Source organism: Neolamprologus brichardi, chromosome 1 (assembly GCF_056152115.1).
Source record: "Neolamprologus brichardi isolate AB-2024 chromosome 1, ASM5615211v1, whole genome shotgun sequence".
Classification (NCBI taxonomy): Eukaryota; Metazoa; Chordata; class Actinopteri; order Cichliformes; family Cichlidae; genus Neolamprologus; species Neolamprologus brichardi.
Window position 1 is genome coordinate 29,306,085 of NC_142104.1, and position 23,191 is coordinate 29,329,275.

General features: G+C 41.1%; 2 protein-coding genes across 5 annotated transcripts in view; both read left to right on the forward strand.

Moving 5' to 3' along the window:
- myo9aa (myosin IXAa) overlaps positions 1 to 13,273 on the forward strand; it is a 99,263-nt gene extending 85,990 nt beyond the window's left edge. For 2 of the 4 annotated variants that reach the window (XM_087840650.1, XM_087840654.1), the window contains 21 exons: positions 329 to 1,990; positions 2,282 to 2,381; positions 2,597 to 2,812; positions 3,743 to 3,840; positions 4,099 to 4,235; positions 4,420 to 4,643; positions 4,785 to 4,901; positions 5,013 to 5,201; positions 5,383 to 5,433; positions 5,581 to 5,692; positions 6,895 to 6,956; positions 7,207 to 7,399; positions 7,515 to 7,643; positions 7,793 to 7,898; positions 7,980 to 8,111; positions 9,105 to 9,228; positions 9,403 to 9,450; positions 10,484 to 10,504; positions 10,665 to 10,873; positions 10,997 to 11,139; positions 11,246 to 13,273. In XM_087840650.1, coding sequence (XP_087696776.1) covers positions 329 to 1,990; positions 2,282 to 2,381; positions 2,597 to 2,812; positions 3,743 to 3,840; positions 4,099 to 4,235; positions 4,420 to 4,643; positions 4,785 to 4,901; positions 5,013 to 5,201; positions 5,383 to 5,433; positions 5,581 to 5,692; positions 6,895 to 6,956; positions 7,207 to 7,399; positions 7,515 to 7,643; positions 7,793 to 7,898; positions 7,980 to 8,111; positions 9,105 to 9,228; positions 9,403 to 9,450; positions 10,484 to 10,504; positions 10,665 to 10,873; positions 10,997 to 11,139; positions 11,246 to 11,733 — 4,561 coding nt within the window. In that variant the 3' untranslated portion in view covers positions 11,734 to 13,273. The remainder of the gene's footprint in view (positions 1 to 328; positions 1,991 to 2,281; positions 2,382 to 2,596; positions 2,813 to 3,742; positions 3,841 to 4,098; positions 4,236 to 4,419; positions 4,644 to 4,784; positions 4,902 to 5,012; positions 5,202 to 5,382; positions 5,434 to 5,580; positions 5,693 to 6,894; positions 6,957 to 7,206; positions 7,400 to 7,514; positions 7,644 to 7,792; positions 7,899 to 7,979; positions 8,112 to 9,104; positions 9,229 to 9,402; positions 9,451 to 10,483; positions 10,505 to 10,664; positions 10,874 to 10,996; positions 11,140 to 11,245) is intronic. The other 2 variants (XM_087840659.1, XM_087840662.1) reach the window with 2 other exon arrangements.
- A 2,336-nt stretch (positions 13,274 to 15,609) lies between these two features.
- On the forward strand, positions 15,610 to 22,341 carry scamp2l (secretory carrier membrane protein 2, like). The gene is made up of 9 exons (XM_006793846.3): positions 15,610 to 15,785; positions 16,550 to 16,627; positions 16,754 to 16,840; positions 17,620 to 17,752; positions 17,841 to 17,969; positions 18,383 to 18,542; positions 18,733 to 18,834; positions 19,314 to 19,431; positions 20,466 to 22,341. The coding sequence occupies exons 1-9, from the start codon at positions 15,729 to 15,731 to the stop codon at positions 20,610 to 20,612; spliced, it is 1,011 nt and encodes a 336-aa protein (XP_006793909.1). The 5' UTR covers positions 15,610 to 15,728; the 3' UTR covers positions 20,613 to 22,341.
- The last annotated feature ends 850 nt before the right edge of the window (positions 22,342 to 23,191 follow it).

Consider the following 23,191-nt stretch of genomic DNA (forward strand, 5'->3'; position numbering starts at 1 on the left):
ATTTTTTTTTTTCTTTTTTTTTTTTCTCCCTCCTCTAAAGCTGGTTAAAAACCAGATTAATCTTTGCACACAGCTCCCACCATGTATTTGGGCATTGTTCAGGCTAGGCTTGGTACATGTAACAGCATAGAATTACGCAAGCAATCCGTCCCAAAGCAGCTCTACAGCTGAGCTGCTGTGAGCTGAGAATTTGTGTATGAGACTCTGACACCGCTGAATGTTCGAGCTAGATCAAATTTGTCATCAGTAACTTTACTTGTACAAAGAGTGATGAAAGGTGTTAGATGTTTAATTTACGTTAACACAGTAATACTTTCCTGATTGTCAGCTTCAAGAAACTAAAAGAGCAGAAACTCAGGGAGAAAAGGGAGCAGCAGGAACAGCTCCTTCAGCTCCAGAATGGACAGGTGAGCCTCTCGCAAGACGAGGAGGAGGAGCCACAAGAAATAATTATGGGACTGGACCTCAGCACTTGGGAGGATCGTTCCTATGAACAACGAGAAAAGAGCCTCCAGGAGGTGGTTAAGGAGACAGGAGGAGAAGATGCTGCGACAAAAGAGAGCCCCTCCAAAACACAAACCGAAGCAGCAACGTCAGTACCAGCACCCTCTGTGACGGTGCGAGAAAGGGCTAGGACTGCAGATGAACCTAGCCAGAGAACCACCCGGGCCAAGAGAGAGAGTCGGCGGATGAGAGAGTTGGAGCAGGCCCAGTTCAGCCTGGAGCTCCTCAAAGTGCGGGCAAATAGCGGCGGAGCGGCGTCCCCGGGCGAGGACCGGCGCTGGTCTCTTGAGCTGGTGCCTCCTGCAAGCCCACCTCTGCTTTCACCCCAAGGCACACCTGACAGCCAGAGCTCCAAAGGCAGCTTTGAGCTTCTCATGATGGATGAGGAGCCACCAAAGGCCAGAGAAGAGGTGACAGACATTGAGGACCCCTTCTCCCCTCTCCCGCCAGTTTCTCCAGTTTCAGAGCCTAACGTGGATGTTGTTTCAACAAGCCCCAAGCCAGCGGAACCATACAGGACAGAGCTTTCTGATACTGTTGCCCACCAAGGCAGCCCGATCAAAACGGACCCCGCCCATGTAGATCCGCCCAAAGTCGACTACCTCCCAACCTTTTATGTCCCTGCTGGTGAGGGCAGCGCAGTAATCTCCCATTCTGCTGCAGAATCTCAACAAAGCAAAGATGCAGCCGTCTCCACAGCCACATCCGTCATCAACAGAAGAGAGTCAACACGGCGCCCAGTGGTGGTGGTCATCAGTATGCAGAAAGAGACACCGCTAAGTGAGGAGCTGAGTAACGCTGTCCGCCCCTCTGTAGAAGTTCGAGATTCTACAGGCCAGACGGCCGACTTAACACCTTCATCAAAGAAACCAGACAGACCTGCCGTCCCTGCTCCCACCTCAGTGCCTCAAGCGGACCAGGCTGTCATAGAGAAGCTGGTGCGCCTGAACGAGGAGAAGGAGGAAAGGCAACGTAATCAGCAGCAGCAGAATGAAAAGGAGATGATGGAGCAGATAAGACGTCAGAAAGAAGTGCTGGAGAAGCAGCGTCTCTACTTCGTTCAGTATGAAAGAGATATGTTTGAGAAACAAAAAGACGAGGCTCTGCTCAAGATAGAGCAGAGTCGACAGAGCGGACAAGATGTCAGTGGAGCCGCAGCCTCCAGGAAGCCCCTCAGACCCATTTCGGTGCTGGTTCAGAGAGCAGCAGGGGAGGTTCCTCATACCAGGACGCTGTCCGACTCCACTGTTCCTCAACCCCAGCAGCCTCCACCACCTGCTTCTGCTCCTACAAAAATTCACATGGAGAATAAGTCCGTTCCCGAGGGCTGGGCACCCAAACTCACACTAGAGTCCAGAGACAGGGGAGGAAGCAAAGATAGAGCAACTGCCAAGAAGCAACCAAGCGATCAAGGCACTGCAGTTGGTATGAGAGATAAGCCTGGCAGCATCTTCTTCTCTCCAAATGACAAAGTGACATTTGCAAAGTGAGTACCAAATTAAACTATTTATGCATTTTTATTTTTGTACTACAATAGCAGATTTGAGGTGGAGGCTGGGACTTTTCACAGAGCTTGTCTCATTTCTCCAACTAAACATACTTCGGAGTCATTTGAAAGATCCCAAAATGTAACAGAAGAGTGTCTTTAATTTTTCTTCCACACTCTGGAGTTCTCTACCTCTATTAAGTAATAAGCATGACACATTTGTTCATGCTTATTACTTAATAGATTCCCTACATTGATGAAATTTTCTGTGCTTATGTTTTTTTCCATCAGGTTTGCCACTGATACTGTCACTAAAGACACACAAGCTGAAATCTCCAAAGAGGGACCAACGTCTGTGCCCAAATCGTCTAAGGGAACAAAAGCGCGGGATGTAAGCAATTTTTTAAAATGAGCATTTTGTTTGACGTGTGTTTGCATATTTTCAGGAGTGCAGATTTGTATTGTGAACGAATGAATCTTGGCAGGATAGCTCAGCCTTACGCTAAGAATAGCGCAGCACACCAACATGAGGACCACGATGCACTGAAGCTCAGGTTATTAAAGGCTCCATTAAAACATGCTGTTATCACTTCTGGTAAACTCCAGGTTGGCAGAGCGGGCCAAAAAAAGAAAGCCAGAATGGCACGGACCCGCTCCGACTTCCTCACCCGCACCCCCTTTCTCTCAGTTGGGGGCGATTCAGACGAGGAAGACTATGATGGCGACAGCCTCCACAGCCCCCGTCATTACACTCTACCCCTCTCCAAACAGAGCTCCACGGAGGCATGCCTAAGAGAGTCCTGTTTCAGTGACTCAGACATGGTAACAGGCGCCATCCAAGCCACAAGTGGCCCTCTCTAAGTTCTTATAAGCGTGGCTTCTCTTTGACATTTCTAACCCACTCAGCAGAGAGAGCATAGGTCTGCATCACACCTCTGAATCAATATGAGCTCCAATAAATTTCTCTTTTCTCAATAATAATTTTTTTAAAAAATTAACAAGTTTTCTGGCAGGTATTTCAAAGGCATATTGGAATACCTGCCTTGAGATCATTTTGGATTTTATGTTTGGGGTAATGTGTAATATTCATGTCAGCTTTTAAAGACGTGAATGTAAGCACATCACAACTTTGAATCTACTACTACATTTGATAACCGCTCCAGAAATCAGCAGTGAGTGTGAATCTGGATTTATGCATCACGATGCAGGACACCTTTTGAAACGTGTTCTTCCTGAAACATGAAGCTTTTTAACATAGATGCTTTTCTAACATAATTTGGCTTCATTTTCTCTCACAGCTTTTACACCGACTTTCCTTGTTGATTTACTTCTAGTTCTGTCCTTGGTAGTAAGATTTGCATGTCACCTGATTCTTCTTTCTCTTAGCAGATAACACCAGCCACTAGCCAAACCTTGAAAATCATAAAAAAAAATTTGGTCTTGATTTTTTTTTTTCCCATCACTTAAACTCTTATTCTCCTCAACTACAAAAAAACTGAACTGTATCATTTGTTTTCAACTCTATATTACAAGCCTTGTGCTTTAGTATTTGTGTTATACCTTTTTTACATCATGTTTGGCAAAATGTAATTTCAGCCAGTGCAGCACCAGTGATGTGGTGCTGCCATCTAGTGGCTCATTTTTGCCTTCAGCTCATAATCATACTTGAACAAATGGAATCTCTTTTTTTTTTTTTCCTTCTCATTTTGCCATTTTGTCTTAAAAATGTTACCTGTCCCGATGTTGTTTCAGCCTGCAAGCTCCGAGGAGAAAAAGAAGCTACACAAAACCATGTCATCAGGCGATTTGGTCAAAGAGGACTCGCTACGTAAAAATTCACAAGATGGAAGGTTTGCTATTCAACTTTGCATTTCTAGCAAAAAATAGGAAAATGCACACAAAAGAAAAGCATAACTATATAAAAATATATAATTACATGAGCACAATAACATATGTACACATTGATTGTATCACATAGTGCTATTACCTTCAGAAAAGAGTCTTCTGCATACAGCCATGTCTTGTCATTGACACGATTTTTGTTTTTGTATGATTTGGGCTTTTGAGACTTTTTCATTTGCTTGTCACTTCTGTTTCCTTTCGACTAGGAGTCGTAAGATTCTTGGGCCGCGTTTTTGGGGCAAGAGCAAGTATGGGGATAAGAAGACTTCCAGAGAAAAGCTGATCTGTGGGGCTGAGGCCTTGGATGGAGACACTGGAGACACTGGTCCTCTGCTTGGAGAAGGTGTGATTTCAGATATACTGTTATTATTCTTTTTGTCTTTTAAGAACGGAAAGTTGTTGAGTAGGAGATAATAGATGCTGAAAAGCTTTTTACTAAATAAATGTAATTAGTTCTTCAAATATATTGAATAAAAATAATATTGTTGCCTCTGAAGCGTCACCAACTGGAGTTCTCTTTCTTGTAGCAGGTCAGGAAAACATGTCGCCGCCATGCAGTCCTGATTTGACCTTAAATCAGTCATTAAGAGACTCGAAAGAGAACAGGGAGCCATCTCCCAAGGTAAAGCGGAGGCGTAGTGTGAAGATCAGCAGCGTGGCTCTGGAGTCTGCCCAGCGGCAGAATGACACGCTGCAGATACTGACCTCCATCGGCGACTACAGGAGCATGAACGACTTCCTTGTGAAGAAGGTACAGCAATATATGCCATCTGCATTACGTAGAGCTCGAAGATGAACTTGAGTATCAGTTTTGATTCTTTATATTTGAACTGCACATCAGGTATTAGTCCAGTGTCGTTTATGATCATGCTATGTTGGTGTCATGTTTTAGATCAACGACTTGGACGCAGAGGACAGTAAAAAGGACACCTTGGTGGACATCGTGTTTAAAAAGGCTCTGAAGGAATTTCGTCGTAATATCTTCAACTCCTACTCCACAGCACTCGCAGTAAATCCTCTGAAGGCTTTTTATATTTGAATATAACCATTTAAACTGAAAAGTCATGTGTTCCCAGACTAGAAAGATAAATACTGCATTCTTCCTGTGACTCCTCCCTAGATGGATGATGGTAAGAGTATCCGCTACAAAGACCTTTATGCACTGTTTGAGCAAATCTTGGAGAAGATCATGCGACAGGAGCAGAGGGACTGGAGGGAGTCTCCTGTCAAAGTGTGGGGGAACACCTTCAAGATTTTCCTGGACGAGTTCATGATTGAGTACAAACCTGCACACTGTACACTCAGTAAGGTAATGACACTCTTCTCACTGTACAGGTGATTAGACACAAATCGAATAGGCACACAAATAATTCATATTTACAAAAAACTACTGGGTGCTATTTATTGATAATGAAATATAATAAGAAGTAAAATATCTCTCTTATTGTCATTTGTCTTTTTCTTTCTTTCTTTTTTTTTTTTAACTGCAGCCATTGCCAAAACCTGAACGCAAGAAACGGAGGAAGAAGGACACAGACAATGTAAATTTGCCTTTATCCTCGTCAACATTAAGGGCATGCTCACAATCATTGCAAAAAATAGTGATGTAATCAGAAAAAGTGCACTCACACAATATAAAATATATGAAAGCAAACTCAAATGAACCTGTGCTCTGCTGCCCCCTGCAGGTGGAGGAGCATAACGGCCACATCTTCAAGTCCACCCAGTACAGCATCCCCACATACTGTGAATATTGCTCGTCGCTCATCTGGATGATGGACCGGGCCTGTGTGTGCAAATGTGAGTATGCACGCACAGTGTCACAGCTAAAGAACCCCTGAGTGTAATACAGCCAGGAAAAGTGGACGCTTCGAAGGCCACTGAATGTGGAGCGTGCTAGCACAAAAATGTTTGATCGGTAATTCAAGTGACAGAAAATTAATAATCAAAAAAAAGTTTTTAATCCTGGATGTGCTGCTTTGTCAACCTTAAAATATATGTGATGCTGTAATTTGCATTGTGGCATGAAGAGTAGCCCCTCTGATGGAGGAACATCAGTAGTTTTAAAATGAACTAATTATAACACTTTTAATAGTTAACTGAACCATAATGAAGCAAATCCCAGATTTACTCCTTTAAAACATCCTCTGATGGAAACGGTGCAGATAAAGTTGAGCTTGTTGAGGTTGTCCGAGGTTCTTGCTAAGTGAAGTTAAAGACTAAAAATTCCCAGAGTGGTGGAAAGACCAGATAATTGAAATGTCCTTAACATTGATGTCAGTGTGCTCCATACACGAACACATACACTGTTGGTTCCACAGCAGAGGGCATTAGACTTGGCCTCAGCCTGACCGTGACCTTCATTCTACACATAAACGTAAACCTTTAATTGCTTGCTTTCCCCCCAAAAGTAATCAAGTTCCTGTGACTATGCAAACTAGATAGGTCAAGATAGCAATGGGAATGCCAGAGTATCAGTTACGTAATCCAACTAATTTAATTAATATGATATAAAAGAAATAACTTTTTCATGACCGCAAATGCGCACAGACACACATCTCTGTGCTTCACGTGGATGTTCACATGAAGTTTTGCGCGGACACACACACACACACACACACACACACACACACACACACACACACACACACACACACACACACACACACCCACCCCTTCTGTGGCTGAGCTGTGTTCAGTCTGGCCTCAGAGATTGAGCCCCTCCCTTCTCTCCCTCCTCGGCCCTAATCAGATTGTTTTCAACTGGACTCATGGGGTCTGCGGCTCCGTGTCTCCAGAGATTTCTCCACACAATTTTGCCCTTTAGTCACACAGGATGTTTTCTTCGTGCCAGCCAACACTGCTTTGGCTTCTCATGTGCTGAATTTTTTATGTTTTTTTTTTAACCTTTTCTTACAACTTCTGCTGAATAATGAGGAGGCACTGTCTTTCTGTGGATAATGGAAATGATGTGTTTGATCTCTATGGCTGTGTCTATCCAGTGTGCCGGTACGCCTGCCACAGAAAATGCTGCCAGAAGACGACCACCAAATGCAGTAAGAAGGTGAGTCGGCCATATTGTGCACCGTCGCAGTGATGTCCCATGACAGTAATTGTGTTGTTGTGGGTTTATGTACAGTAGTTAGTGTTATTTCTACTTTTTGATCTTATGAAAATTGTTAAAGACCGTACTTAGTTTGCTGAATTAATGATATTTAAACTGTAACATTAGTTTTGGATGAACTCTGAATGGTGTGAAGGCATGTGTCATATGTGTGTTTTTATAAGAGCATATTATGGTTGTGTCTGAATAGTTCGATCCAGAGCTGTCCTCCAGACAGTTTGGAGTAGAAGTTTCTCGCCTGACTAACGATGAGAGAACAGTGCCTCTGGTAGTGGAGAAGCTTATCAACTACATTGAGATGCATGGCCTCTACACTGAGGGAATTTACCGCAAATCTGGTTCCGCCAATAAAATTAAGGAGCTCAAGCTGGGACTTGATACAGGTAAACTTGGCTGCAACTCAGTGAGAAGGTGAACGGTGCAAGCTGGCTTTAAAAAGCTGCTTGCAATTATTCAGTGTCTGCGTTTTGTGTCTGCATTGTCTTTGCGGTCCCACAGATGTGGAGAACATGAATCTGGACGACTACAACATCCACGTTATTGCTAGTGTTTTCAAGCAGTGGCTGAGAGACCTGCCTAATCCTCTGATGACATTTGAGCTGTATGACGAATTCATACGTGTCATGGGTGAGTGGTTGCATATGCCGACTATTGCTGTGCTTCAGTTGAATTGCACTTGAGAATTTGGCCACATGTTCTGCAGACATCAGAATGTATGCGTATTGGTTTGCTGCAATAGTAAAAAGTGAGTTCTTGTGTGGGATATTAATTCACAGGTTTGCAGGATAAAAAGGAAATGACCAGAGGTGTGTATTCAGTTATTGACCAGCTAAGCAGAACTCATCTAAACACTCTGGAACGCCTCATATTTCATCTCGTCAGGTAACAGTTTTTTCCTTAATATATGAAGATGATTTAGTTCCTTCTTGATAGACAAGTAAAATGCAGAATTCATTCTTTTAGGATTGCTTTGGAAGAGGAGACAAACCGTATGTCACCTAACGCCTTGGCTATAGTTTTCGCTCCTTGCATCCTTCGCTGTCCTGACACCACTGATCCACTGCAGAGCGTCCAGGACATCAACAAGACAACAGCGTAAGGATATTTATAATGTCTGTCAAACAATTCACTGCCTTCGTCTAAGGTAATAGATCTTGGTAAAGAAAAAAAATGATGTTGACTGAATCTGTTTCATATCAGAACAGTAAAGTTAAGCATGAAAAAGCACACTGGTATGCCTTTCTATGACAGGGACGCAGGTGTGGACCCAATGGGTGGCCAAGGGTGGCCATTTCCATTATAGACCACACCTGGCTGTACCACACAAACAATAACAAAGCCTCTGAGGGGGATCAACACATACTCAGAAGCGGAGTTATGGCCATTGACACACACATTTTAATAGCATAACCACCCATTTAAATAACAGCATTAATGAAAAGAATAAAGTTAGCAAACATTCCAGATTCCTTTTTTCTTATGGTCTTAATAAGAATGATTGATTGATAAAACTGAATAATCAGTTTTATTTAGAATATAAATAATATATATAAAAATTGTCTGGCTCCAGTACTGATGAGAGAAGAAAGTGGGGAAGGTTACAAAGGAACAAGCAGTGAGAACAGAGGTCAGCTGTGGTGAGTTTAGTCATTACTTAGTAACAGAACAGCATTGTTGCCTCATATCAGTTCAATACAGTCTGTTTTTCCTCAGTGCTGTCTCTAAATGTTTGCTTTGATATATGTGTATTTGGAAATGAGTTATAGTTTAATACTATATAAATAAATATAATATATTAATATATAAATAAAACTGGATTGATTTGAATTGAGTTTGGCCTGCTATTCTGCAGATTTCCTAGCTAATGGTGGATAGAGTTAGTGGCTTGAGAGATTTAATTTACTTTCTTGACAGAAAACCATAGAAATCAGTAACCCAAGCGGAGAGAAATGCCATATATTGTACTGTATGGGGGAAAAAAACTGCATGGAGAGGAATGTTATATACCTTTTTATATGAAGTTATCATTTTGCAACAATGTTTGAAATTTCCAGTAACTGAAGTTTGTCTCTTGCTGCCTCTTCATAGGTGCGTAGAACTTATTATCTGTGAACAGATGAATAAGTACAAAGTGAGACTAAAGGACATCAGCACTCTGGAGTTTGCTGAGAATAAAGCCAAGTCCAAACTGACGCATATCCGACGGTCAATGGTAAGCTCAATCAGCATGACCGGGCCCACGGTTATCAGAGAAATGACTCATTACTACTGTAAATCTACCTAACCTTTACTCCTCCCAACAAAATCCTTCACTGCTTGACCTGCCATGATTTCCTCCTTTATAACCTGCTTCTCTCCTCCCTAACATGTCTTTTCCTTTACCCAGAGACCAGTACTGATAGCTGTTAGATTTATGTGCATAGCACACATTACGGTATGTAAACACACACCATGGTTTGCATCCCCAAAGAATCATCCAGTGTTGTGGTGTACAGAACACTGTATCCAGTACATGTTGAGATATAAACATCTGTCATCCATCCATCAAGCACGAGTCATCATGGCACTGAGTCAGTTTTGTTGGTGTTCTTCTTGCTATATTGTGTTCTATTACCATCTCATGTGGATGCAATTAAATCTCATAATTAGATTTACTTTATCGCTGTATGTTAATAGAATGTTTTCAGGGTATTCAGCATAAAGGCTTTTTAGGAAACTGTCTACATAAGTTGTGGACATAGGTCATCACTGTGTTTTTCTTCAGGCTTCTCTTCTTCGGTGGGTTGGAAGACTTTCATTCCCCAACAAAGTGCCATTTTAGTGTAACGCAGGGGTGTCAGAGTCATTTTAGTTAATGAGCCATGTTCACGAAATTTGAACCCATGCTGACCATTGTATAATAACCTATTAAAATAAAAGAACTCACTCATGTGTGATTTTTTTTTTCCATTTATAAAATGTCAGTCCGGCTTTAGCGTAATACAGCAAATAGCAATTAGCACATTGTGGGTCAGTTTCTTTGTGAAACTGAAAATAAAATAACTCATGATCCCAAGGTTGAAGGCTGTAAAACCGATGATTCAGGATACTTGTTTAGATTAAATTTGCACAGTTTGGATAGCCACTCATGATGTGATTCATTCTTAACAATTTCCAACACAATGCCTCCCGGGGCCAAATACAGTAGGTCCAAAGAAAAATCTTCCACTCCTTCTCAGTATCTATGCACAGGGTGAGATTGAACCTTTCTGTGGACTGGATCCTGCACACAGGCTGCAGGTTTTGACACCCCTGGTATAATGCAATTAGTAATATTGTTGCAACTTTAAAGAAGCGCAAGATGGTGTCCTCCTGAAGTGCAGCTATCACTCAGTCACTAGAATTACCAGATTATTTCTGCACATTAAGCTTGACCATTTTGAACCTGGCACTGCTGAAATTTTGATTCTTATTACTTTTGCTCAAAGCAACCAGATGCAGCCAAAAAGGTAAAGTTTGTTCATAAACTGTGTCTGGGTTTGATTGGTCAATGCATGTGTGAGTCAAGAGCTGCCAGCTCGAAGAGCTGTAATGTATATAACAGCGTTTACATTTTATGATAATCAACATTTAAAAAAATTAAAAGTCCGCTCTTGATTTGCTCCTCAGGGAAAAGGTCGCTCCCAGCGACCAAGCTACCACATACCTTCACCTCCTGTTAGTCCGCGGCTGCAGCCTATGGCTGACGCTGCCATAGAAGAGAGTGGCGGTGAAGAGGGAGCGGAGTCGTTACCTGACATCCCGGAGCATCAGCAGGCAGCCATGCAGCAGGAAGAGAGGGTGCTGACAGAGGAAATTGAAAGCCTTCAGAAAGAGAAGTAAACATTCTCACTGTGCTTTAAATGTTGAATTATCTGGCTTGTGTGTTGCATTGATGCCAGCTGTGTGTCATCACTTGTGCGCAGCTCATTTGTTTTTCTGGATGATGCTTGTCTCTACAGGGAGGAGTTGACCTTTGAGATGCTATCTCTGGAGCCACGAGCATCAGATGATGAGACCCTGGAGTCTGAGGCCTCCATCGGTACAGCTGACAGCTCTGAAAACCTTAATGTGGACTCTGAAGAGACCATTTCTGACTTCTCTGGTATGCCATACTGATCATTCTAAACTGCCTTATCATTCACAATTCTTCATGTGCATATAAAAAAGATATTGACCTCTTTGCATTTTTTGGGTGGGGGTTTCTCCAGAGAGAGGTCCTTTGTTGACATTGCCCTGGACTCTGAAATCTGACGGGAAGAGCCCCCGACGCAGAGTTCTCCGCCGCCAACCTGCATCTCTGGATTCTGTAGACTCGTGTTTCACCGGGTCCTCGTACTCCTCCTCATCACATTTCCATCCTTCATCGTCTTCTTCTTCCACCCGGCGCTTTCGTTTCCAGTCCAAGTCTTCTGGTGTCAGCTCGGGTCCACCACAGGCCCGGAGTCTGTCTCCACCCATAGCCTCCCCATCCTACAGCTTAGACAACAGCTCTACCGGAGATCAGGAAGTGATTTATGATGAAAGGCCCCAGTTTACCAGCCGAGGCACCTATAATCCAGATAAGGGTAAGCAGAAACTTAAGGGAGCCAGACATACTGCCCCAAGGCCCTCCAGAGAAGGCGGTGGTCATGGCAGGGACCCTTCAGACATGCCACAGCCTGTGGTAGTATATGGAAGTAATGAATTCATGGTATGAAGGACAATGAGACACCAAAGCAATCCCTATCCAACTTCCTGCCAGGCATACATGTTCTCAATGGGAGGTGACAAACTGGCAACTGATCTCCACTCCTCAAACCACTCTTGCTTAGCCTTTCATTCTTAAAATCTGCAAAGAAATTTCCCTTAAGTGCTGTGTACAGTGTTTCCCCCTCCTGAGGCGGGGAGGAGAATTGTTTGGAAGAGAAACAAGAATCAGTAGATGGGCTCTTCTGTGGATGAAACTGCCAATCGTGCTCTCACAGTGTCTTGGCAACTCTTTACTCGGCGCCAAGAGGAGACAAACTGAGCAGGAGGACAGAGAAAAGGGAATGTTGGAATATGCAGAAGAAAACACGGCATCTGGGAATATTACAGAGCTGGAAAGCTGAAGCAGTATACTACAGAAATTGAGAAGAAAAACAAATCGGGCACCATCAGGCGTCGCAGATGTTACAGTGAACTTAAAGCTCACGACTATAGGCTGCTTTATGAGTTTACAATAAATGTAAGCAGTGGATGCTTTGTTATTACAAAATAATTTTTCCCTTATTTAAAAATTTTAATGTTACAGAAATTCTTTATAGCATATAATATACAGGTATAAATACTGTACAAAGCCGGAACACCAGCCTCTGCTGGGTAGTTGAAGTCAAATATTTATCTTGTTTCTTTTTTGTTTTTTTTTAAATTGAGATTCTTGAACAGAGATGTTTGGGTTTGGGCAGTGGATCCCACACTTCTGTTGTGTACATGTGCCGAGAGCTCATGCGTGACTGTATGTTTGTGTGAGACAGAAAAGAAAAAAACCCACTTAATGTGTTTTAAGTTTGTGCTGCTTTTTTTTTTTTTTTCTTTTCCCCTTACAAGGGAAATACAGCCATCAAAGGGACCAAGTCAGCTGGTGTGTATTCCAGCCAAGGGGATCCCAGCTCTTTAGGAATGTTGGAATCTGTGATAAAATTCCTGCATTCACTGCTTAACAGCCATACAACTGTTATGTACAGTACAGGTCATATGTACAGTATAGAGAACAAATGCCATTCTATTCTTGAAATCCATTATTACCCACTCCTCCCACTCCCAAAGCCATTCTCTCCTGTCTCTTAAGCATTTGCTCAATAGCAACCATGCAAGAACATAAAATCATTGTGTCTTGTCATTATTGATGTGTGTATGTTTTAGTTGAAAATGTCCAACTGCATAAGTGCAATTCTTTTCTTTAGGCCTGTGTTTAAAATAGGGAATTACTCATCTTAATAACAATAATGCTAACAGGGGCACCTTTAGAGTCCCACTGCTAATTAGTCATGATAGTGAGTCAGCCATGCGCTATATAATGACCCTGAAACTGAAGGAGCTAATGCTATCCAGTCATCTATAATTTTATTCTGCTTTCCCCCCCCCAGTGTGGCATGTCAAAGTGTGTTCTATGAAAAAGACAAAGAAATTCCAAGTTGTGCATGAGCCAGTAATGGAATTTGACACTGGGGGGTAGTTAGATTGGATTAATTGTGCAAAAACAATGTGATCCAAACCAGAACAATTAGCAGGTTTAGACTAACAAACAATATAAAACCCTTGAATGCACACAGTATTTGGCTGTTGTAATCCATAATGTCTGCAATATTCCTATTGTTACAAAATGCTAATTGGGCTGGTTCTTATATAGCGCTTTTTTACTTAAGCACACAAAAGGCTTAATACAGGTCTTATTCACTCAAACACTAATATAAGCACTAGCACTATCTACCGTAACATTCACTGTCTGGTGACTAGATTAGAAGCAACTTGGAGATTCAACGTCTGGCCCGAGGACACTTTGGCATATAGACTGGAGCAGCCAGGGATCGAAGCACCAACCTTCTAATTATTAGTTGACTTTCTCCACCACCTCCACCACTAATATTACTAATTTATTATCATATTTCTGATTCTCTTCTGCTTGTATTGTTGCACAGCATTTTACCATTTCTTGATGCACTTGCACAAAAGTGAGCCACTCATATATTACTCCCACTCGGCCATGGAAACCCATGCCACGAAGCTACCAGCCCAAAGTTTCTGTGCTGATGTTAATGCCAGAAGGTCTGGAGCTCCTGAGTCAGCAAAGCGTTGGCGGATTTACACACCATGCACCTCAGCATTCAGTGATCAAGCTGTGATTTTTACCTGGTCTGCACTTCATTAATGAGTTGGTGTGACTCCTAAACACTTCCACTTTGCAAAGACACCACTTACAGAAGATCATGGGATAGTCAATTCAGTTGTATTTATAAAGCACCAAATCACAACAGTTGCCTCAAAATTCTTTATACTGTAAAGACCTTTCCTCTCTAAGCAGGCATTAAACATGTTAGAATCCTATTACAGTTCAACACTCGCATTCAGCGAGCTCTTTAGGACAACAAAAGTTTGTAAAGACAGGCTGCATGGCTAAGTGCTGGGTTTTATATACCTGTGTCAATGGGACAGAAAGCTTGATTTCAAAGATTAAGGGGCGTGATCCAAGGCTTTTGTCTGTTTATTGTACTTGCCATTTGTCACTGCAGTGACCGTTAAGTAAAAGGCAAAAATGGCTGCTTCTTTTTTCTTTTTCTTTTTTTTACAGGCTTTTTTGTGATAGTTGGGTGACACATTTAAGAGCTGTATAAATGAGTGGAAAGTACAGATACTTCCACACAGGAACGCTGTATGGTCTAATTAACAGCCAGTCTGCTCTGTGGCAATAAAAACAAATTCTATCAAGAAGAAAGAATTGAGAGCCTTTGAAAGAAGGTTTATTGTTTGTCACCATATGTATGCCAAATTACACAAAGATTAGACTCAAAGTCAGCGGCAGCAGCGCTTATGGAGTTCAACATTTTTAGTTCAAGTGCTCCTTGATATACAGAAGAGGGCAGAAAACAGCTACAACAGTGAGTGTCTACAGCGATCTGTACAATAAGGTGGAGGCTGGTGCTGAAGATCTTGTCAAAATCCAACAGTACAGAAAAGTACTGCTGTATTTTGCAAAAGCATCTGACTAGTGACTGCTTCATTCTTCAGCATTACGGTCACCCCCAAACACCCTGAAAATGTAGCTTAATTTATTTTTAAAAAGGGACAACACATATTAATGAACATATCAATGTGAATATGCCAGAGGTATCCAGAAGACCACTTTTTATTTGCAACGGTCCTACAAAAACGATGAATAACACCTCGTCAATGTACAACAATACAGTTTAGACAAAAAAAATGCATAAAATTACAACATGAAAATCCACACTGCAAAAAGCATTCCTGGATAGAAAACCATTATTTAAACAGTGTGGGGTCATCTTGACAGAGAACAGAACAAAAGTCAGACAACATCCAAAGAAAAGCTTTGAATGGCCTTCAAGAAGCCTGGAGAACTATTCCTGAAGATTATTTTAAGAAATGAAAGCTTTTCAGGCTGTGCTGGAGAATAAAAGGTGATTATATAAAATACTGACTATCAAGCTTGTTAGTACTGGACTGTAGGCACTGTTTTCAAACTGGAGCCACAATGTTCAGCAAACAATTTTAAAAATCTGTCTTTTAGTAGCAGATCAGGTAATTCTTATTTTCCTGGTGAACTCGTGATTTTGCTCAGTCGTTTAAATAAGCTATTATTTCCACAGCACCTAAAGGCAACTTCAAACCCTCGAGGACATTGAGGAAAGTTTTAAAAAGGAGCTCACTTTGTGCGTTTACCTCCGCAGACTGGCTCTCATTTCGACACACACATAATCGGCATGGACAGACTGTCACGAGAACCGCTCATTTGAAACCAATTCACATTACTGCTAAAAATAAAGGAGGGCTAATTGACTCCGGCCAACCTTCGGTGACGCGGCCCACACAGGCGACGCATGCGCAGTGCCGCCGGCGTCACACAGCACCATCAGTAGGAGCAGGACCAGCGAGAGCCGCCGGGGAGAAAGGTGCCGTCGTTGTTTATTTTACGCAATATAAACTTTTCTCGCAATGTCGGGTTTCGACAGTAACCCTTTCGCTGACCCAATGGACATAAATCCCTTCCAGGTGAGTGTTGGTTGGTTTCTAACCGCGAATCGAGTTTCAGAAGCTTTTCGTTTTCTGGTGTAAAGTGAATACAAAGATATGCTCTAACAAAAACCTGTTTGGTTGGTTGCTGGGTTTGGCCTCAGCATTTCCTGGCTAAGAATCGCCACTGTTAAGTGTGACACGTTTCAATGCGTTTATAAACATTTTTACGTTAAAACTGTGAATATTCGCTGGAAGTGTGCTCTGAGCTCACCTGCGCAGGTGAGCGGACCCGAGAACAGGTGCCTGCCATTAACCGGGAGTTCTCTTTTACAAGCTATTCATAGATGACACCATTAACTAGAAACTCCAGTAGCAAGCCAGTGACACTGCTTTTAACTTTATAGATAGGTTTGTTTTTGTTTCTTTGTACATTTGTTGTTGTTTGTTTATGTTTTACAGACCAGTGTTTTTTGTTTTGTTTTTTTGTAGATGTTTTGTTGTTTATAGACCTAGGAAGTAATGCTTATGAATCCACACGTCTTTGACATTTTAACTTAAGAAATCGATGCTTAATCTTTTATTCACACACACACAAGAAACTGTAATTTAACTGAAACAAATGTGGTCCAGGGCAAAGAGTGTTATTAATAGATAATCTGGTGAGAGAAAAGTCAGTGTTCAGGTGCTGCTCCTCCACTGGATGGGACACTCCTATAATTCCACAGTTGGCACCACATAAACACTGAACAGTCATGGATCCTCAGTGTCACACCTTACAGTGTGTTTGATCTTTTTTCCAGGATGCTTCAGTCACACAAGCCACCAGCAGAGTCAATGACAACGTCGGGGAGTACAACCCATTCTCTTCACCAGAAATGGTCAGCCTTTGTGTTTTTAATGGAACTGCTCATATCATAGCGTGATATGGTATTCAGCTGCAACCAAATCCTTTGGTTTTATGAAAATATATTTGAAAAGAGATATTGCTTCAACCTTTTTTACAGGGACACCACTCTGGGACGACAATCCCTATCTCTGCTGCACCCTCTCAACCAGCTGTACTACAGACATCTGTGGAGCAGAACCCAAAAGTGAGTGAGACGAATGCATTTCAGCGTGTTTAAATAAGGAGATCAGACAACATTAACTGATTTAAGTTACGTTTTCAAGAAATGCAAGTCAAGACACTACCATGCAAAGAAGAATATAGAAGTATATTTATTTTTCTTTACTTGGTCGATTGTAGCACAAGTGGTAGAGTGGGTCGCCTACTAATCGGAAGGTCGATGGGCCAATCCCTGACTCCACATTTGCATTCCTTTGAAAAGATACTGATCCTTGAGTGCCCCCCGATGCATCCACTGGATCGTTAGTGTGTGTGTGTGTGTGTGTGAATGTTAGTAAGCACTTAATCATGAATAATGTATAAATGTGTGTGACTGGATGAATGAGAGGTATAGTAGAAAGAACTTTGAATGGTCAACTGAGTAGAAAGTCTGTATCCAAGTCCTGGTCCAGTTCATACATAAACAATGCTAAGAAATGCTTCTCTACCACCCACACACTTGCACTCTGATTGGTGCATCACAGGTAATTCATTTAAGGTTCAATGTCTTGCTCAAGGACACTTTGGCATACAGATTTGATTGGTGGAGGATCTAGCCAACGACCTGCTGGTAGACAACCTGGTGCACATCCTGAGCCACAGCCGCCCCAAAAGTCATCACATTTTACTGCAGGGGCCATCTAGCTTATCACTGCAAGAAAGCAGCACTTTGGATGGTTATTTTAGTGCAGTACATGTATGAGGAAATTGTGTTCAACAATGCTGAAGACAGTATTAAGATGCAGGTCTGCTATCACACATCAGGCTAAAGCAGCTGCTGCCCAGGCTAACCTGATCAAACAGCAGGAGGAGCTGGAGAGGAAAGCAGCAGAGCTGGAGCGGAAGGAACAGGAGCTAGAGAACAGGAGGCAGGCAGGCAGCGCATCGAACCCTGGAGGTAAGTGGCTGCACGTATTTGATGTAGTTGTGTTGAGTATGTGTTAAGTCTTAAATGATAATAAGGTTTTTAAATCTTTTCCTGTCAGCTAAAGAGAACAACTGGCCACCTCTTCCAAGGTTCTTCCCTATAAAGCCCTGCTTTTATCAGAATTTTGAGGAGGAAATCCCCGAGGACTACCGCAGGATGTGCAAGAGAATGTACTACCTCTGGATGTGTATGTACCCCTGATTGTAGTATTTTATATGCCAATCACTGACCTAAAAGGATGGTATAGTACATCAAATCTCAGCTTTTAATATGCTAAATTTAAATATCAAGACTTTCCACTCATACTTTTGCTGAAGTTCTTACTTTTTTCTTTACAAATGAATCATGATTTATAACTTTATCCATTAAAAGATTGTTTAAAGTCATAATTGCTGCACTAAAACGTTAAGAAATAATTTATTTACCCCACATTTGGGAAATTAATTTGTTACGAAGGTGATGATAATAACAATAATAAAGACACCATTCATGCCTATTAGTTTAAAAGTGCACAGAGTATGGTTCACCGGAGCTGTTTATAAGCAGTGTTGTATTATAAGTGTGTGTCTGCATCACTGGTTTTCTTTCGCACCTCTCCAGTCCACAGTGCCACTCTCTTCCTCAACGTGCTGGCCTGCCTGGCTTGCTTCACCATTGACAATAACTATGGCGTTGACTTTGGTCTGGCTATTCTTTGGTTCATTCTGTTCACCCCCGTGGCCTTCGTCTGTTGGTACAGGCCGGTCTACAAGGCCTTTAGGTATGCTGTGCCACTGGTATTGTTTACACTTATGAACTTTAATACAAGTCTTCAAACTGTAAATGATCTCCAGACTCATTTTTATGACTTCATGCGATTGTGAAACTTAATATCTCTATTATGCAATATGTCAGCAAACCAGTGAGCACCTTCGTGTTAATAATATGTCCCCTTTTTTCCCCCTCCATAGGTCTGACAGCTCTTTCAGCTTCTTTTTCTTCTTTTTCGTCTTCTTCTTCCAAGTGGCAGTTTACATTATCCAAACTGTGGGGATTCCCCATTGGGGCAACAGGTCAGTGGGATTTATTTTCTCTTTCTTTTTTCCTACACTACCTGAAAGTGTGGTGGAAGTGCACCAAGATTCTGTTTTTCATTGTATGAATGTGCATGCTGCTTTGGGATACATTCAGTGTGCATGGACCACCACATTTCTTCATTCACACGTGTTTGTGTGTGAATTCTTCTCCTGTCTCTCCTCTATTGCATTTCTTTGACAGATTCCTGCTGCCCTAATAAATCTGGGTTGCTGCTTTGTAAGTGTGTGTAACTTTTATTTTGGGATTTCTTTTCTATCATGTATAAAGCTCCTCAGGTTTCCATGTGTCATTTTTACAAACTTCATGCTTTACATTTGGTATCTGGTTGTTTGTGTATTTCTCTTTAATCCACAAAAAAAGAATTTCAGTGTACTATAATATACTGTATATAATAATTACAGAGAAAATGTGAGATTACACCTTTTTTCCTCTTGCATGTTTCTGGTTTTGACAGTGGATGGATAACATCAATCACCATCATCAACACGAACCTGGCTGTGGCTGTGGTTATGATGGTAGTGGCTGGATTTTTCACTGTAAACTCTGTGCTGGCTGTGATCCTGCTGAAAATGGTACGCAAAAGTAAAACTTCTGTTTACATATCGTATTTTTATAGGTAATCTGATTACTATTTTATTATGAACCTGTCAGGTTTAATATAATGTATCTTGATGAACTGAATAACCCTAAGCCAAGTATTTTAAACATGTTTTAGTTGTCGATGACTTATACTGCGTACATATATAAATGTTATTTTTTTCTCATTTATATCTGGAAGCTACGTCAAAGACAAACTAAAAATCGGGTGGTGACAAAAACTTTGAACAGCTTCAGAGGAAATTTTCAAACCAAGTGTGTGTGCTGAATGCACTTACTGTACAGACTTTCCTCCATGTAGAAATTCCAGGAGTGTCTTTTGGTTTTTAAAGACAATAATTAATTAGAAAGTGCACACAATATTTCATCTTAATGCAAAAAAAAAAAAAAAAAAAGGGGGGGGGGGGACAAAAACAACCATTTTAAAAAAAAGTCTGTTCCTTGGCTCATAAATGGTAAATGGTAAATGGACTGGTTCTTATATAGCGCTTTTCTACTCTTCTGAGCACTCAAAGCGCTTTACACAACTTGTGCATTCACCCATTCACACCCATTCGCACAAAGCACTCAAAGCGCTTTACACAACTTGTGCATTCACCCATTGACACCCATTCGCACAAGCACATTTCTCTAGGTGCTTTCTAGATAACATTCACACATATTCATACTCCGACGGATGCATCGGAGAGCAATTTGGGGTTAGTATCTTGCCCAAGGATATTTGGCATGCAGACTGGGGAAGCCAGGAATCGAACCACCAACCTTCCGATCAGTAGATGACCTGCTCTACCACCTGAGCTACAGCCACCCCTAATAAGTCTCCACTAGACATCTATTGTATTTTCAGATATCCTCCTCACTAACAGATCAATGAAACTGAACTCATGAGCTCCTTTGTAGGCATAAGAACCATGGACCGAACCTTACAGGAACCAGCAGGTTAAACACTGTTTCATCATTTGATCGCCTGTCATTGTTTAATAATTTCTGTCTTTTCCTATTATCCTAGGTCCACTCTAAATACAGAAACACAGGTGCCAGCTTCACCAAGGCCCAGCAGGAGTTTTCACAAGGTGTCCTGAGCAACCGAACTGTCCAAAATGCTGCAGCCACCGCTGCTACCTCTGCTGCACAGGGAACCTTTAGCAGGAGCTAAACAAAATTAGTGTGATTTCTACAAGTTTTGTGTCTCTGGCTATTCTCTTTTCTGACCAGCATACCGGGCTAGCCACGTCCCAACATTATCCAGTTGGTGTAAAGGAATTTTTAGGGAAAAGGGCAAAAAGCAAGTAACTTATGAGTATATACCAAGTGGGGTGTCTCCATTCTCCATGTCCACTAAAAAACTAAATAATAATAAAGATTGTGTAATTTAGGAAGATGTGTAGCTAAAGACATAAAGTCATCTTATAGGAATAGGAACCTACCCTCAGTTAAACTTTATTTGTATAGCACCTTTGATGAAGGACAGTGCAATTCAAAGAGCTGCGTAGATGATTGACGAACTAATAATGAGATGGTACATTAATTAAAAAAAAAAAAAAAAAGTAAAAAGATTATAAAATGCAAAAATAAAATGGATGGAACTTGTAAAGACCTGCACAGATCTCAGCATATGTCATATTCATTTATGCTTTAGGGAAATGTCCAGTAGGAAATCTGAAGCTGGGGTTTAGATAGAGGGCGAGGTGAGGACGCCACACAAATAAAATTGTAACATTTCATCACTGCATAGCTATTGAAAGCATTTAACAGAGTAGACTAAAGAGATACATGTGAGATGATCTGCAATACAAGAAACACTGATTTAAATCCAGTAATTCTTAAAGATCCCGGTAAAAAAGTATCAGGATTTTTTCCTGCTAATGTAGGAATGACATACTGAGGCTTGAAATATAAACTCTTTGTCCAAGTTTGGATTCTCACTTGACAGAGAGGTTTTTTTTTTTCATCTGTGAACAATGGATCTACAAAATGTTTTTCACATTACAGCAGCATACAGAACCTTGCAGGATAACTGTCCTGACTATAAGTGCATTAATACCGATAATACACCTTATGCACAGTGGCTGTCCTGTAAAAGTATAAATGATAATAAATGCATACTGTTACATTACTGTGCAGTTTGAACGTTGTTCTCCAAATTTGATGTTTTGATGTGTATATGACAATAGGATGAGCTGCTGATTAATGAAGGTGATGGGATAAAGAGGTCATTTGTACTGTTTTATCTGCTTACTGATTTTTTTTTTTAATGAAGTCAGGCTTAAAGCTGTTCTTGAAGTAAATGAAGATGTTACATTTTAATTCATGTTAAGAAAACTTGGCATAATACAGAGACTTGCTGTGATTAAAATGAAAGGGGGGGGGGGGGTACAGGTTTATTAATGTAAAGTTACTGAAAGTATAGAATTTGAATGTATTTACATGAAAAGTATATTAATGAGTAGAAAGAACAATATGTTTGACTTTGTGCCCATGGTAGTTTTACTACATGTTAACTTAATATTTCCTGTTTTTCCTATCTGCACCTACTTGTAATTAGGTTTGAGTGTTTCATCCCTTTCTCTCTCTGTGTGTATGTGTGTGTGTGTGTGTATAAAGTATATAAATACTGCATACTCCCGATCTGATGTTTGTACCTCAGTGCCTTTAAACAGAAGTAACATACAAATCTTTGTGTGACCATTCAAGTTCAAGACTTTTAATGCCCTGTTTTATCTGTAGCCTGTGGAACAACTGGTGAAGTTTTCTTGTGATCAAAATGTGTTAAGATTATGTAAATATTGGTGACTTATTTAAACATATTTACTGCTGGGGTAAGCATTGGAAATTGATTCTCAATCTTAACATTCAATAAACTGTACTGTCTATAAAATTCTGAATTGAAGTCTTGGAAGTGGTCTTCTTAGAAGCGTATTATTATCAAAAGTGGTCCAAGGACGGAACAGTGGTGAGCCAGTGACAGGGTTATGGGCTGTGCTGTGTGGTCCGATCCAACAGGCGAGCTACTATAGCTCAAATTGCCTAAATATTTAAACGTGGTTCTGATAGAAAGGTGTGAGAACGTGTGTATGGGTCTGCATAGCTGCAGGCCAGTCAGTGTCCACGCTGACCCCTTTCCTCTGCTGAACTTCAGCCCAACTTACAGGATTTAAAGGGTCTGTTACTAACATCAGCTGATCTTTTATTATGGAGAAAAACAACGGAGACGTTTGACAATGGCATGTCTGATAAAAAACAAACACGAGATCAGCACAAACACCTTATACTAAGGAAGGGTGATGATTTCGGCTTGTTTTGCAGTTATGGGATCTGGGCAGCTTGCAATCACTAAGTTAACCATGAACTCCTGTGTATACTGAAAGAGTCTATAAAAGTGACGATACACAACAGGACACAGATCCCAAGCACAGCATCAATTCTATGAAAAGAAAAGATTGCAATGGCTCGGTCAAAGTCCAGACCTCAACCTGACTGAAATGCTGTTCTGGGCCCTCAAGAGAGCTGTGCATAAACACATATCTGCAAACCTCAATGAACTAAATAAATGATGTAAAGAAGAGTGGGCCAAAATTCCTCTGCAATGATTTAAAAGACTGATAAAGCCATACAGAAAATTATTAGTTTAAGTTCTTGCTGCTAAAAGTGATTTTACAAGCTACTGAATTACTACTACTGGAAGCACTTTTTTTGTAAATAAAGTTTTTTTCTTTAATCCGAGAGCACAAATCC